The following is a 15,420-nucleotide window of genomic DNA, read 5'->3' on the forward strand; positions in this document are numbered from 1 at the left end:
TACCAATGCGTAAGTTTCTTGGAATGAAAGAATAAAGGGTAAGAAATGACCATCTATTTGAATAAAAAAATTGTTGTGTAAATCAAATGAAAAACTGCTCCTTATCAAATAAAAAATTGTTTGTTGATTCAAACTGTTATGTTAATCGTTGGTGATGGACTCACCCAAATCGCGTCTTCGAAGATTTCAATGACGTTGCGGAAGGGTCGTTGAAGGGCGCAAGTGGTCTTTTTGACCCATTGAAGAAGAAAGGGAGAAGAATAGGGTTTGAAGGACCCAAGAAAAGTTTGGTTGAATGATTGAAAAGGAGTGATCTTGCAGATATAGCATTTCGTATCTCTTTCATCATTTATTTTTAAATTCATAAAATCAAATTCAAAATCTTCTATGAAAGCACATTTTCAATCAAAAGTTCAATCTCAACCTTTCTCTTCAAACAAACTGTTAATATATTTATTTTTCTATTTTAAATTATTAGGCTTTGTTTGTTTGACCCAACTTTCCTTTTTCTGTTTCAGCTAGGTCTTAATCTTTTTCTTATATATACACCATGTATTTTACTCTCTAATATACAAGTGAATAAAAGTTTCTTTTATATTTATTTTTCTCTACAATTAGGGTTCATCAAAACCTCTCTTTCTTCATTACGATTACGTGCGATTACGTATGCTACATTAAAAGCATCACATCAGACAAGGAATATTCATCTTCATTTACTGTAATATGGTATCAGAGCTCTTCGAATGAAGAGTTCTGCTGCGCTTCTCTCTGATTTTTATTTCCCTCTTTGCTGTTCTTGGTTATTTTTTTTTTCTCTGTTCTCTTTCAAAATCTTGATTGTTTTTAAAAATCTTTTAGGCAATGTTTAATGAAAACCCTAGTCTTCATAGTCTTAATAGTAGTCACACTATTACATGCAATTTTTGTGGTAAATATGGTCATACTGAGGCTGTTTGTTTTCACAAAGTGGGTTTTCCTGGTAATGTTAAAACCTCAAAGTTTTCTTTTACTAGAAAAGTCTGCACTTTTTGTAATCGTCTTGGCCACACTGTTGACACCTGTTATAAAAAGCATGGGTTCCCTCCTGGCTACAAATTCACCAATTGGACATCCCAAGCCAATAATATGATTACTACTGACACTTTTTCTGAGCTTTTTCCTAAAGAACAGGATGTAAAGGGGATTCAACTTACATCACAACAGTGCCAATTCCTTACCAACATTTTGCGTCAGCAAAACCTTGAGGATCCTGCCTCTCACACTCAAATTAATCAAGTCGGCAGCATCTCTACGGATGAAATCCCCAATACTGAGCATTCTTCAACAGGTAAGTTTCTCTCTTCACTATCTTCTATAAAAGAATCTTGGATTATTGATTCTGGTGCCACTGATCATGTTTGTCACAATTTGAACGTTTTTACTACTTATACTAAAATTAAACCTGTCTTAATTAGTCTTCCAAATGGCCAAACTGTTTATGCCACATATTCTGGTTTAGTACGTTTTTCTGATCAGTTTTATTTGTCTGATGTGTTATACGTGCCTCATTTTCAATTAAACTTAATATCTGTTTCTAAACTCACACACCAACTTAAATGCACTTTAACTTTCACTTCAACCCACTGCATTATACAAGACAATCTCACTCAAGAGATGATTGGTACAGTTAAAGCCACTGCTGGCTTGTATCTTGTCACTACCTTGCCTGCTTCTAGTCAATCTAAACCGCATTGTTTTGCTCCTTTTATTAATTGTAATATCATAGACAAAACACTATGGCATTATAGACTAGGACACCCTTCACATGAAAGATTACATGTCTTAAGCAAACAATACTCTTTTATTACTGTTGATACTCATCATGTATGTGACACTTGTAGTCGTGCAAAACAGAGAAAACTTCCTTTCACTTTAAGTAATACTGTTACCTCTGCTATTTTTGATCTTGTACACTTTGATATTTGGGGACCATGTTCCATAATTTCTATGCAAGGTTTTCGTTATTTCTTGACTATTGTTGATGATTACTCGCATTATACTTGGGTTATTCTGTTGCATAACAAATCTGAAGTGCGTCAGCACATCATTAACTTCACTGTTTTCGTTCAAAATCATTTCAAAACTAATATCAAAACGATTCGTACTGACAATGGTGTTGAGTTTGCTATGTCAATTTTTTATGCTTCAAAGGGAATTATACATCAAAAATCTTGTGTTGAAACACCACAACAAAATGGCATTGTAGAACGTAAACATCAACACATACTAAATGTAACCCGGGCTTTACTTTTTCAAGCAAATCTTCCTCCTATTTTTTGGGAATTTGCTGTAAATCATGTTGTTTTCTTAATAAATGCTATTCCTACTCCATTACTTGATAACATCACTCCTCATGAAAAGTTGTTTGGAAAACCATATGACATTTCCTTTCTAAAAGTGTTTGGTTGTCTTTGTTATGCTAGTACCATTACTGCACATAGGAAAAAATTAGATGATAGATCTATCAAAGGTATTTTTCTTGGCTTCCCGCAAAATACAAAAGGTTATATTATCTTAAATTTAAAGTTTCATAGCATAGAGATATCAAGACATGTAATCTTTCATGAAAACCACTTTCCATATAAATTGGACAGTGGCTTGCCTAAGGACCCTAACACTTTATCTCTCCCTATTTCTAATGCATATAATTCTGCTTTTGATTTTTTTTCTGATATTGCACCTCCTGTCGAGTACTCCTGCACCCAATACTGTTCCTCCACCAGCCTCATTATCCTATGATCTTCCAACAAATAGTGCCTCTGCTCCTGCATCCAACATTGCACCTCCATCAGAATTATCACGGCCTGCATCTCCAGGAAGCATCTCACCCCAATTTCCAAGAAGATCAGCTCGTCCTCACCGACAACCTGCCTATCTTGCAGATTTCCACACTGCAACCAACACTGTAAGTAGTAGATATCCTATTCATAATTACTTGTCTTACAATTCCTTATCTTCCAATTTTAGAAATGTTATTTCCTCTATCAATTCTCATCCTGAACCTCGGACATATAACGAAGCCTCCAAACATGCTTCTTGGCAATCTGCCATGCAAGATGAGCTTCAAGCTCTTGCTGCTAACAATACTTGGCAACTTACCCCTCTCCCTCCAGGAAAGAAAACTATTGGTTGTAAATGGGTATATAAAATCAAATACCATTCTGATGGCACTGTTGAGCGCCACAAAGCTAGAGTTGTTGCCAAAGGGTTTACCCAACTTGAAGGACTTGATTTCTTAGACACTTTTGCACCTGTTGCTAAACTCACTACCCTCCGCCTTCTGCTTGCTATTGCCACTACCAAAAATTGGATTTTAAAACAACTTGATGTCAATAATGCATTTCTTCATGGTGATCTCCATGAAGAGATATACATGACCCCCCCACCTGGCCTCTCTCTTCCTTCTCCCCAGCATGTTTGCAAGCTTCAACGGTCTTTGTATGGCCTTCGTCAAGCTGGTCGCCAATGGTACGCCAAACTTTCTACTTTTCTTTTATCAAATAATTACTCTATTTTTGTTGCTGATCACTCTTTTTTTCTTAAATATAATAATGATAAACTCACTGTTATTCTTGTTTATGTTGATGACTTGCTCTTAACTGGTGATGACACGGAGGAAATCAATACAATTACTGCATCCCTTCACCATCACTTCAAGATAAAAAATTTAGGTAATCTCACCTACTTTTTGGGACTGGAAATTGCTCGCAACAGTACTGGTCTTCATTTAAGTCAACGCAAGTATACTCTTGATCTCCTTCAAGAAACTGGCATGCTTGACTCTGCACCTGTGGCCACTCCTATGACTCACACCTCCCGTCTCTCTCCCGACCAAGGCTCACCTCTCGATGCTGATGCCACTTCTCAATACAGAAGACTCCTTGGACGTCTAATTTACTTAACCAACACGCGACCAGACATCGCCTTCGCTGTCCACAATTTAAGCCAATTCATATCTGCACCCACAACTCATCATCAGCAAGCTGTCTCACGTCTTTTGCGTTACCTCAAGGGCACCCCTGGTGAAGGACTATATTTTTCTCACACTAGTTCACTTCACCTTTGTGGTTTTAGTGACTCTGAGTGGGCAACATGTCCTACCACACGCAAATCTGTCACTGGATATTCCATCTACTTAGGAGACTCCCTAATATCATGGAAATCAAAGAAGCAGTCAACTATCTCCCGCAGCTCCTAAGCCGAGTATAGAGCCCTTGCCACCACCACATGTGAGTTACAATGGTTGTCTTACCTCCTTCAGGATTTACATCTTCCTCTCTCCCAGCCTGCAACCCTGTACTGTGACAACAAATCTGCCCTTCAAATAGCTTCCAATCAAGTTTTTCATGAACGAACCAAGCATATCGAAATTGATTGCCACCTAGTTCGTGAAAAACTTAACTCTGGTCTCATCAAACTACTACCCATTACTTCTGCAATGCAAGTTGCTGACATATTCACCAAGCCCCTTGCTTCCGCACAATTCTCTACTCTCAAATCCAAGCTGGGCCTGACAAATATCTACTCCCCAGCTTGAGGGGGGGTGTTAATATATTTATTTTTCTATTTTAAATTATTGGGCTTTGTTTGTTTGACCCAACTTTCCTTTTTCTGTTTCAGCTAGGTCTTAATCTTTTTCTTATATATACACCATGTATTTTACTCTCTAATATACAAGTGAATAAAAGTTTCTTTTATATTTATTTTTCTCTACAATTAGGGTTCATCAAAACCTCTCTTTCTTCATTACGATTACGTGCGATTACGTATGCTACATTAAAAGCATCACATCAGACAAGGAATATTCATCTTCATTTACTGTAATACAAACTTTTCCACGTCTCTCAAGAATTGCCTAGGAAAAAGTTTGCGATTCAAGAGAAGTGGGTGGACTAGGATTAAAGATATAAGGATATTTAATTATGCTATGTTAGGGAAATGGATCTGGCGTTTACAATCAGTAAGGGGAGGTTTGTGGAAAGAAGTATTAGTGTCCAAGTATGGAGGTTGAAGAGATCTCATGATTGATAGGAAAAATAATAGAGAATCCTTATGGTGGAAGGATTTAAAGAGAGTTTGGGCATTAGAAGAGTGGGAGAATAATTTTGAGGATAAAGTGACCTGGGAGTTAGGTGACGGTGATAGTATTCTGTTTTGGGAGGATAAATGGGTTGAGAATGGTGTTTTAAGAGTTTTGTTCCCTAGAATATTTAACATATCCTCGTCTAAAATGGCGAATCTGGCTTAGGAAGGGGTCTAGTATGGAAATCTTTGGCAGTGGAAGTTGGATTGGAGAACGCCCAATTTGAGTGGGAAAAAGATGAGGAGCGTTAGTTGATGCTACAAATTAAAGGGAATAATCTGGTTAAGGACACAAAGGACGCTTGGGTTTCGAAAGAGAATGAGTCGTTAGTTTTTACAATAAAATTAGCTTATAGAATATTAAGGAATGAAGCAAGTGGCAAGCAAAGACGGTTATACGAGCTTTTTTAGAGTATTAAAGTGTTACTGTCAACACAAGCGGTTGCTTGGAGGGTTTTAAGTGACAAGCTTCCGACAAGGAACAATTTGGTGAAAAGAGGGGTGGTGTTGGAAAGTAACTTGTGCGTAATGTGCGGTGTTGAAGAAGAGACGACTAACCATATTTTTTCACATGTAATGTAGTTTGGCTAGTATAAAGTCAATGCATTAAATGGGTAGGTGTCTCACTTTGAACTCTTTAGTTTGGGTTGGTCCAGTAAAAAGGTGAATAGACGGTGGGAAAGCATGTGAATAACAGTGATAGGGGAGATAAGGAAACAGAGGAATAAAATCATTTTTAAGAATAGTTGAGTGGATAGCGGAAATTCTTTTACTTTGACTCAATTAACTCACATCAAAAGGTGTGATCTTGGTTAACTAATAAAGAAAGGCTAACAAATTTTGCATACCCTCAATGGTGTTTGAATCCTATATAATGCTTAAAATCCATATTAAAAAGGTGAATTTCTAAAGGTAGTTTTTTTGAATGTGATTGTTGATTTGCATTATTTGTCTGGCGCTAGTATTAAAACTGTCATGCAGGTTTATCTTTGGGAGCAGGTATTGCTGATCACAACTCTAGGCTGGAAGGGTGCCTTTGTATTGGTTTTGGAGAAACATAAAGCTTATAGGAAACTTTGGTGCTGGAAGAGCTGTGATGCACTGATGCATCAGGGATATGAACACACCTTCTACTCTAGATACCGAGCAAGATTCAATACCAGTTAACATCTTAATAAGGGGTTTGGAAGAGGTTAAAAGGGTATCAGTGGTAAAACAAACTATTCAGGGACTGTTTTTTTGTTGTTGTTTACCCGACTTCGTAGCGGAAAATGGTGCATTTTGGGGTAAGGGCTTATGTTTGTTGGTTATGTTAATGATTCTGCAATGTTATAGGATTAGTTTGTGTTTGACTCATGTCTATGCTTATGTGATGTTATAAATTTGTGGTTATGTAGATATGAAGGTGGGTGTAGTATGAATGATGTACTGTTAGGAATCTAATAAATTTATATCCAGTTGAAATTCGGTTAGATTGAGCTGTAAGGTTGATAAGCAGGTTGAGACAGGTTGAGACTGTAGATTTTTTATAGGATTGGAATACTCCTTAAGGACTTCATCTAATTTAATTAATTATTTAATAATAAAAAAAATAACTAACATATACCACCTTCTTTTATTCGGATGGGAATCTTGACAATAAGTAACATGTACCATAAGATAATTTTATTCGGAAGGGCATAATAGGTGATATTTATTATGACAACTATTTAAACATTATTTTGAACGAAAAGAAAATAATTTAATAAAATATGTTATCTATAATAAATCAAAATGGAGTTAGGCAATTTGAAGGAAATATTTCCTGGAAACAAAAGTTTGATAGAGTATGGTTCGATATTTTAAATTTATTATTTTTTTTGTGAATTTAAAGTTTTATTTTTAGTTTTAAAGGAAAATGTTATTTTTATTGACAATTGAATTAAAATAATTTAAATAAATATGTATATAGAGGATTATAATTAAAGATAATAATAAGGAAAGTAATGATTCAACTAAATAATTTAATATAAAAAGTAATCCAGACCATTATAATATAGTGAAATTTTAAAAGGTGATAGTGTTACAATTTTTTTTGTTTAATAATGTAGTATTGATACAATTTTTTTTAAAATTATATTTAGATAACAGTTATATATCATCATGTATTTGGAATAAAAATATTTATGTTCTTCCTATTGTAATTAGAAAAAATGATTGAAAAAAAATATCCCAAATTAATTAAATAAATAAATTCTTCGAATTGGAGTTAGAAAAGTGATTGCTAACACGCTAACTGGCGAAGTAAGGTTTGTTTCATCAGAATTCACTATTTTTAAGAACAATATAACTTACTTAAGTGTGAAGTTCCGTACCACGCTATAAATAGAAAAACTCCCACAAATTTAATTCTCCTCAGAACAGATTTTTGTTTCAGTGGATAAGTCCAACTAAATCTACAATTACAAAAAGTAAACAAATATTTCAGTAATACACAACTCTGATGGAGCATTCTAAATTAAAATGTCTTTCGCAGATAAAAACTGAAATGTATTTTCACACACAAAAGAGTGGGTAATAAATGATGTATAATGAAACAAATGATCCAATCCAATTTCATGTGAAAAGAAAGTTAAAAAACACATATTAAGAGAAATATCAAATGCACCGGTCTTCATTAAGAAAAACACTTCCAGAAAAAAAAAAAAAAACACACTTCAAGGCTTTTGTGTCCTTAATGCATTTCCTCTTCGTCTTGCTCTTCCTGTAATTCTTCTCGGACTTCTGGTTCATCAATGTAAATGTTTTTTATGTGTGATATTTTGGGCCAAAACTCTCCAACACGGGGTTGATATTTTTCACATAAATCATGACAACCTTCAATCCTCAAAGTTTCAAGTGCAGTTAGGTGATGAATGTTATCCGGGAGAGATACCAAACTTAGACAAGACGTTATAGAAAGTGTTTTCAGGTCAGTCATAGTTGTAAACCAATCTGGAAGTGTTTCAATATTGTCGCAATTTTCAATTATCAAGCACTGTAAGGAGTTGGCAGCTTCGTGAAGCCATTTAGGCAAGGTCACTAGCTGTGATAAATTTGAAAGTAGAATAGTTTTTAACTTTAGCTTGTGGCTTTGTCCTTCAAGGTGGTTGCCCTTCCAGAGTTCCAAGTCCAAATTACTGCAGGAATTAACACCCAATGTTTCTAATTCAGGAAATTTTTTACCATCAAGCTGAAAAGACTTTAGACTCTCACAATTACCAATATACAATGCTTTAAGAACAGGAAATTTCACATCTCCGAATATAGACCCCAAATTATGGCATGATTCAATAGACAGATTTGCAAGCAAGTCCAGACTAGCAATCTCATTGTCAGGCAAAATAGATTGCTTTGTGCTGAACTCTAAATGCCTGAGACTGATTAACTTTCTTAATCCTATTGGCAATGCTTCCAGCTCTATGCATCCGTCAAGCCTTAACACTTGCAGACTTTGGAGCTTGCAAATAGACTCGGGGAGTCTCTTAATGTTGCGATTTTTGCCAATGTCCAAATATCTCAAATGTTTCAACTTAGCAATGGTATGGGGCAAAGTCTCGATTGTCGAAGACCATAAATCCAAAACTCGCAAATATTTGAACTTTGACAGACAAGTATTTATTAAAGCTTCATCGCTGGTTTCTTCTGTACCGTTTGGAAACAATATGGTTTTCACAGCTACCGATTTTTTGTTGTATAAATTGCTAAACAAACTGCTTTCAGCAAAAGACAGATGTCGAACATTATCTGGAATATTTTGAATTCTGGAACTTACATATAGAGATTCATCCTTTGCAACAAATAGAGCGAGATCATGCACCAAATCATGTATTGTAAAACGATAAACAGAGCCAAAGCTTGTAAAATCTTGAAGAAAAGATCTTGACAGAAGTTCATGCAAATATTGATTGGCCACATCTTCAAGTGTCCTGTTCTTTTTTGGTAATGCTATGAGTCCAAGTGCCCCCCAAACTGAAGTTATTTCATAACTATTAAGTTCATAGTCCTTTGGGTAAAGAGAAAATATTGCAAAACATTGTCTCAAATATGATGGCATAAGATCATAACTTAATTTAAGGGCAGGTAAAATGTCATCCTTTTTCTGAGGCAAATTCCAAATTTCATTATCACAAACATATTCCCATTCACTAACCTCAAATTTTGAGAATAGTAAACTCCCTAATGTTCTCACTGCCAATGGGACTCCTCTGCATTTTTTCACAATTTCTCTCGCAATGATTAGTAAGTGAGGATGATTTTCCTCTTCTCCTTCTTTAAATGCCCACTTGACAAAGAGAGACAATGAATCCTCGTTAGAAAGACCTTCTAAAATGTGAGAGGGAACTGAGCCCATCATGGAAGCAATTGAATGACTACGTGTGGTCACAAGGATTTTACTTCCTGCTGCACTTACTTGGATTAAATTCCTCAGCTCAACCCATTTAACACGATCTTCGTTCCATACATCGTCTAAGACGAGTAAGAATTTTTGAGAGGAAAGTTTGTTTTTCAGTTGATTTTGCAGTTGCTCCAGATCCAACATGTTCAAATTCTGTTGGTGAGGAGGAGCATCTTGCTCATTGGCAGAATTGATGATTTTGATAATCAGTTGTTTAATGTCAAAGTCATCAGAAACACACACCCACATCATCAATGGAAAATACTCCTGGATCCTGCTGTCATTGAACACAAACTTTGCAAGCGTAGTCTTTCCCAAGCCTCCAATCCCCACAATGGGGATAACAGAAAGACTTGCATCATCATTCGGATTTTGTGGCATCAAAAGCTCTATTATCTTTTCTTTATCGTGTTTCCTTCCTACGACATCCGAATCACTGACACGGGAGTGTGTCATATCTCTCCGATGAACAACACGTGTGTCAACATCAATTATTTGAAGACTAAATTTATGCCTATCAGCTGCAACCTTATCTAGTCTTTTGCTGATATCTTTAATTTGTTGAGCCATTTTGTAACGAAAGAGAAGTGGATTAGAGGTTGAGAAGAAGTGACTTACCTTGTCTTTGGTGCTACCATGAGCTTTGACCACTTTCTTTCGCAGTGTTTGGCACTCAAATTCATCCAAAAGATCTTCGGCATCGGAGAAGATAGTCTTGAGCTGAGTGAGCCATTCGCGCAGCTGATGGTTGTGCTCCTGCTTTTGCTGAGCATCTAACAGCACAGCCTTGACTAAAGAGAGAGTCTTTGTAAGGTCTCGAAGATTGTCATATAAACCCACCAATCGAGAAGCTTCTTGAAAAGCATGAGAAGCAATCTTTGCTATGAGTGACTCTGCGATGCTGAAGAGAAATGATTCGGCCATAACTGTCTGAAATTCAAACAGCAGAGGAGAGGAGAGGATGAGATGGAAAGGCAAAAGAAAGTCAACTTTGTTGTTGAGAGTGTTTGCCCAACGGATTGAAGAACTATTCAATAAGTAATGCCACTTGCTTTGCCGCCATCTTTTTTATATATAATGTTGAAAGACGAAGAAGACTATGAAGTATTAATCATTTTCTTCCACGTCAGAAGATGCCCATTGGATTCCCGAACTCTGCTCAATACACCAACAATGCCACCTGCTACCATCTTTTTTACATAAAATACCGAAAGAGGAAGAAGACTAGGAAGTATTAAATATTTTTCTTCCAACATGTCATCTTCCACACTCAGAAATCCGAAAGATGCAAGAGTTAAATAATTTTTATTACGCATAAGAACATATATTGTTTTGCAGGAGTTAAAATATAACTGGAGGGCATATGAATATCTATCCAATTTGACATCATTCAAACAATTTTATAATATATTTTAAATTAAAATTGTGACAAAACATATTTGTAATATATTTGGAGGGGTTAATTTAGAAGGGTTGTTGAATACGTCTTGCATCTAGTCTTAATGTTATCTAACAAGCTTATTTGATAGTCTTATTGCACAGCCGTTTGATATATATATATATATATATATATATATATATATATATATATTTATATATTCTTTTGTCTACAATGTGTCTTAAGTGCTTATTCTTAAGCTATTAGATTATTAGTTCATTTTAAGTATTTTGTTATTCTCTTATAGAATTAGTTGCGTCATAATTGGTTTATATTAGTCTTATTAATGTAACTCAGATCATATGGGCTTGTATAAAAGAAACTAAAGGAGTTAACTGAAATTTAAGAGTTTTTTTTGTTAGGAATTTCAATTAAGCAAAATAGTATAATTTCAAATATATTCGAAATAGAAAGAACTTGATGTTTCATTCTCTCCTCACACGATTTTCCATTCGCATTCACTTGCTCACTTCATTCTCGTTCGTTCATCATTGACTCACTAGGCATTTACTTATTACAAAGTGAATTTTAAGCCTAACTCAACCCCATAAAACCGGCTCATAAGATTGAGGTCTGCACCCATTTATATATTATAAAATGTCCTTATCTCTAGTCGATGTGGGATCTCCAACACACCCCCCTCACGCCGAGAGTGATAGATAGAAGCTCGTGCGTGGGACTATATATTTTTGGGTGGTCCGATAGCGGCCCGATAGTGGGTGGCACGATAGGCGCAACAAATACTCGCTAGGATAGGCTCAAAATGGCTCTGATACCATATTACAAAGTGGACTTTAAGCCTAACTCAACCCCATAAAACCGACTCATAAGATTGAGGTCTGCACCAATTTATATATTATGAAATGTCCTTATCTCTAGTCGATGTGGGATCTCCAACATTACTCGCGCCACTTTTTCCTTGCTTTGTACATTATCTTTGCTTTGTGTGCACTATCTCCTTTTCAAAATGTTTTCCAAATTTTGCTAACCTGCTTTAAGCAAAAGATGCCGAATATTATCTGGAATATTTTGAATCTGGGTGAGCTTCTAGTGGTCTCCCTTCAAATTCTAGTGATTCAACCTTCAGAAAACGAGAGAAGTTCCTCCTGCAGAAAATACTCCGACGTTCAAGTCAGTAAGAGGATAAAATTTTATGTATATAGTGAATATAGTGCTAAATTTCGAGTTGAGATACTCCCTATGAATGGTTATCTATTTATAAGCATTCATGGGCTTGGATCTTTGTCTCTGATTTCTCCAGGTTTTAATGTGTCAGATTATAGTATCTTTCCATCAAATATGAATATATATATATATATATATATATATATATATATATATCAGAGTATTCTGTAATATAATTGGAGTATTTATGCAATATAATAAGAGATATTGTGTAAGTAAATAAGAGCATTTATGCAATATAATTAGGGACATTGTGCTGATAAATTGAGCATTCAAAGAGATCGAGGTATTGTGCATTAAAAACACATTAATTATGTTGTGACGAGATTGCTTATTCTTGACATTATTTTAACAAGATCACTGAATTGGGCATAAGCCCACTTTACTGCATTTTGGGCCTGTTCGATTGGCCTTATCGTGATACCTGATGAGTCGGTCTACTCGACTCAATTCCTAGTAGTCTCGAGATGGTACAAAGAATGGAGAAGGTTGTCATGCTTGGCTTAGACCTCGAGCTGCCATAATGGAGAAGGTCATCATGCTCGACTTAGGCCTCAAAAATGGAGGAGGTCGGCATGCTCGACCTGGACCTCGAGCTGCCAAGGTCGGCATGCTCCACCTGGACCTCGAGCTGCTATAATGGAGGAGGTCGGCATGCTCGGCCTGGACCTCGAGCTTCCAGAATGGAGAAGGTCGACATGTTTGGTTCTCTCACTATTTAGGCCGATATGGAATACATCTGACTTGGACTTTGATCGGTATGTGTCCGATCAAATCTGGGACAGAACACAGCCCCCCAGCCTTGAGTCGAGCGAGGTGAAAAGGCTTGTAAAAAAACATTTGTGGCTAAGTTCAACCGTTCAATACATTTTTCTTGAAGAGTAGTATAAGTTTTTATGTGAGAAAGTTCAGGTTAAACTCAAACCTGAGCTTTGATATGTGCGAGCATTTGTTGAAGTCGCTTGCGGTTAAGCTCGACCGCTTGTTGGATCTACCTTTGAAAACATTATATTTAAGAAATAAATGGCCTATCCTTTGGCGAGGGTGTGGGTTCGATCGGGCAGCTTGGTTCTGAGCTGATTCTGAGTTGCTTCAAAGCTACAACTGATTGCAGAATCCCGAGTTCGATGTAGGTGCAACTAGACTTTGTTATGAATTGCGGTTAAGTGCAGACTCATCGGGTCCGATGTAGATTGTAGAGGCAACTGGTTTTTATTCCCAGTTGCTTGTCGATCGTGGACTACCGGGTCCAATTTAGATGTAGCGGCAACTGAATTTTATTCCCTGTTGCTTGTCGATCGTGGACTACCGGGTCCAATTTAGATGTAGCGGCAACTGAATTTTATTCCCTATTGCTTGTCTATCACAGACTCCCGGGTCCGATGTAGAGGCAACTAGTTTTTGTTCCGAATTGCTTGTCGATCGCGGACTCTCGGGTCCGATGTAGAGACAACTGGTTTTAGTTCCGAGTTGCTTGTCGATCGTGGACTCCCGGGTCCGATGTAGAGGCAACTGGTTTTTGTTTCGAGTTGCTTGTCGATCACGGACTCCTGGGTTCGATGTAGAGACAATTGTTTTTTGTTCTGAGTTGTTTGTCGATCGCGAACTCCCGTGTCCGATGTAAAGGCAACTGGTTTTGATTGATTATTGGTATTGTTGTTTTGTTTCCAACTCTTGATCTAGAATCTTACTTCTGACAATGCGACGCACTTGCCGTAAAAAGTCATCAGACTACTATATCTATCTCATGGGTAAGGTGGGAGAAACTGTGTTATCCTAAGAAGGAGGGTAGACTAGGAATTAAGATGTACGAAAGTTCAACGCTGCTCTTCTGGCCAAGTGAAAATGGCGTCTTTTGTTTGAACAAAAAAGGAGATGGAAGGAGGTACTGATATCTAAATATGGCATGGACTTAGATCACTTTCAATCAAATGTGAAAAGCCAATCCTGGTGGTGGAGAGACTTATCTTAAGTATCCGGGGAGGGAGGAGGAGTAGGATGGTTTCAAGCAATAATAGAATGGAAAGTGGGAGTTGGAGAGAAAGTCAGATTCTGGGAAGACGTGTGGTAGACAGTAACAACTTTAAAACAATGTTTCCGAGGTTGTATTCAATTTTTTCGGACCAAGGGAAAAAGGTGGGAGATATAGGAGAGTGGGCAAAATCAATATGGCAATGGAGGTTGAGGTGGGGACGTGACATGTTTGAGTGGGAAAATGCAAAAAAAGAAAAGCTGCTGGGGACTCTAAATCAACTTATTTTGAATAGGTAGGTGAACGACTTACAAGTGTGGGGAGGCGATGCATCAAGACAATTCATTGTGAAATCAACTTATGGGTGCTTATCAAATCATGTCAATGCTGATAATAATGAGTGTTTCGAGCAACTTTGGAAGGTTAAAGCATTGTCCAGTGTGATCGCCACTGCATGGAGGGTTTTGCTGGATAGAATCCCAACAAGATTGTGCTTAGCTAGGAGAGGGGTGATGGTTAACTCATCTACATGTGCTCTTTGCCAAAATGCAGATGAAACATCTCAACATCTCTTTCTAGAATGTGCTATCTCTTAACGTGTGTGGTATCTATGTTATAGGTGGATTGGTATTATTTTCGTCCAACATAAGGATCTGCAACGCCACTTTGAGAGTTTTCACCTAACCCATACTAATAACAAACAAAACTTGATATGGAAAGGTCTCTGGGCAGCTGTGATGAGGTGTATTTGGGAACAAAAGAATTGTGTGGTCTTTAATCAGGGGTAGCCGATTCGGAAGAAATCTAGCATTTGTCACAACTGAAAACTTGGCTTTGGCTGAAACATAGGATGAATTCCTTTGTTCATTCTTTCTCAGACGGGTATCTGAACCCCCTCCTATGTATCAAAAGTTATAAATAAGGAGGGAGGGGTAAAGTGAAGGTTGTTACTCTCCTCTGAAGCTGAAGGTAGTGTGAAGGAAGGAGAGTGAGGATTGGAATGGTGGCAAACTAAACACTTAGCATTACAGTGGTGATTGGCTAAAAGAAGAGGAATCATGGTTTGTTTGGTTTATGCTGAAATGCAGGAAAATCAGGTTTATATTCTGCTTCACCTCTGGTGTTGTTCTGCTGTGGCACTTCTAAATTGACAATATCATCCAGAATTAGTAGAGAACCTGTAGGTGGTGCTTTATGGGGTGTTTGTGCTGAATTACGTTGGTGAAGGCAATTTGAAGGCTAAGCTATGAAGAAGGCATCATAGAAGAAGAGGTTGGAGGCGCAGGG

At 36.9% G+C, this 15,420-nt stretch overlaps 1 protein-coding gene across 1 annotated transcript; it reads right to left on the reverse strand.

Annotated features, from left to right (window-relative positions):
- Window positions 1-7,671: 7,671 nt before the first annotated feature.
- Window positions 7,672-10,604, reverse strand: LOC137814054 (putative disease resistance protein RGA1). Its single transcript, XM_068616590.1, has one exon. The coding sequence runs from the start codon at window positions 10,460-10,462 to the stop codon at window positions 7,835-7,837; it is 2,628 nt and encodes an 875-aa protein (XP_068472691.1). The 5' UTR covers window positions 10,463-10,604; the 3' UTR covers window positions 7,672-7,834.
- Between the last annotated feature and the right edge of the window lie 4,816 nt (window positions 10,605-15,420).

Source organism: Phaseolus vulgaris, chromosome 1 (genome assembly GCF_051622355.1).
Source record: "Phaseolus vulgaris cultivar YP4 chromosome 1, ASM5162235v1, whole genome shotgun sequence".
NCBI classification, from domain to species: Eukaryota; Viridiplantae; Streptophyta; class Magnoliopsida; order Fabales; family Fabaceae; genus Phaseolus; species Phaseolus vulgaris.

Coding starts and splice junctions, on each gene's coding strand:
- LOC137814054 (XM_068616590.1), bottom strand. CDS start 10,462: ATGGCCGAATCATTTCTCTTCAGCATCGCAGAGTCACTCATAGCAAAG.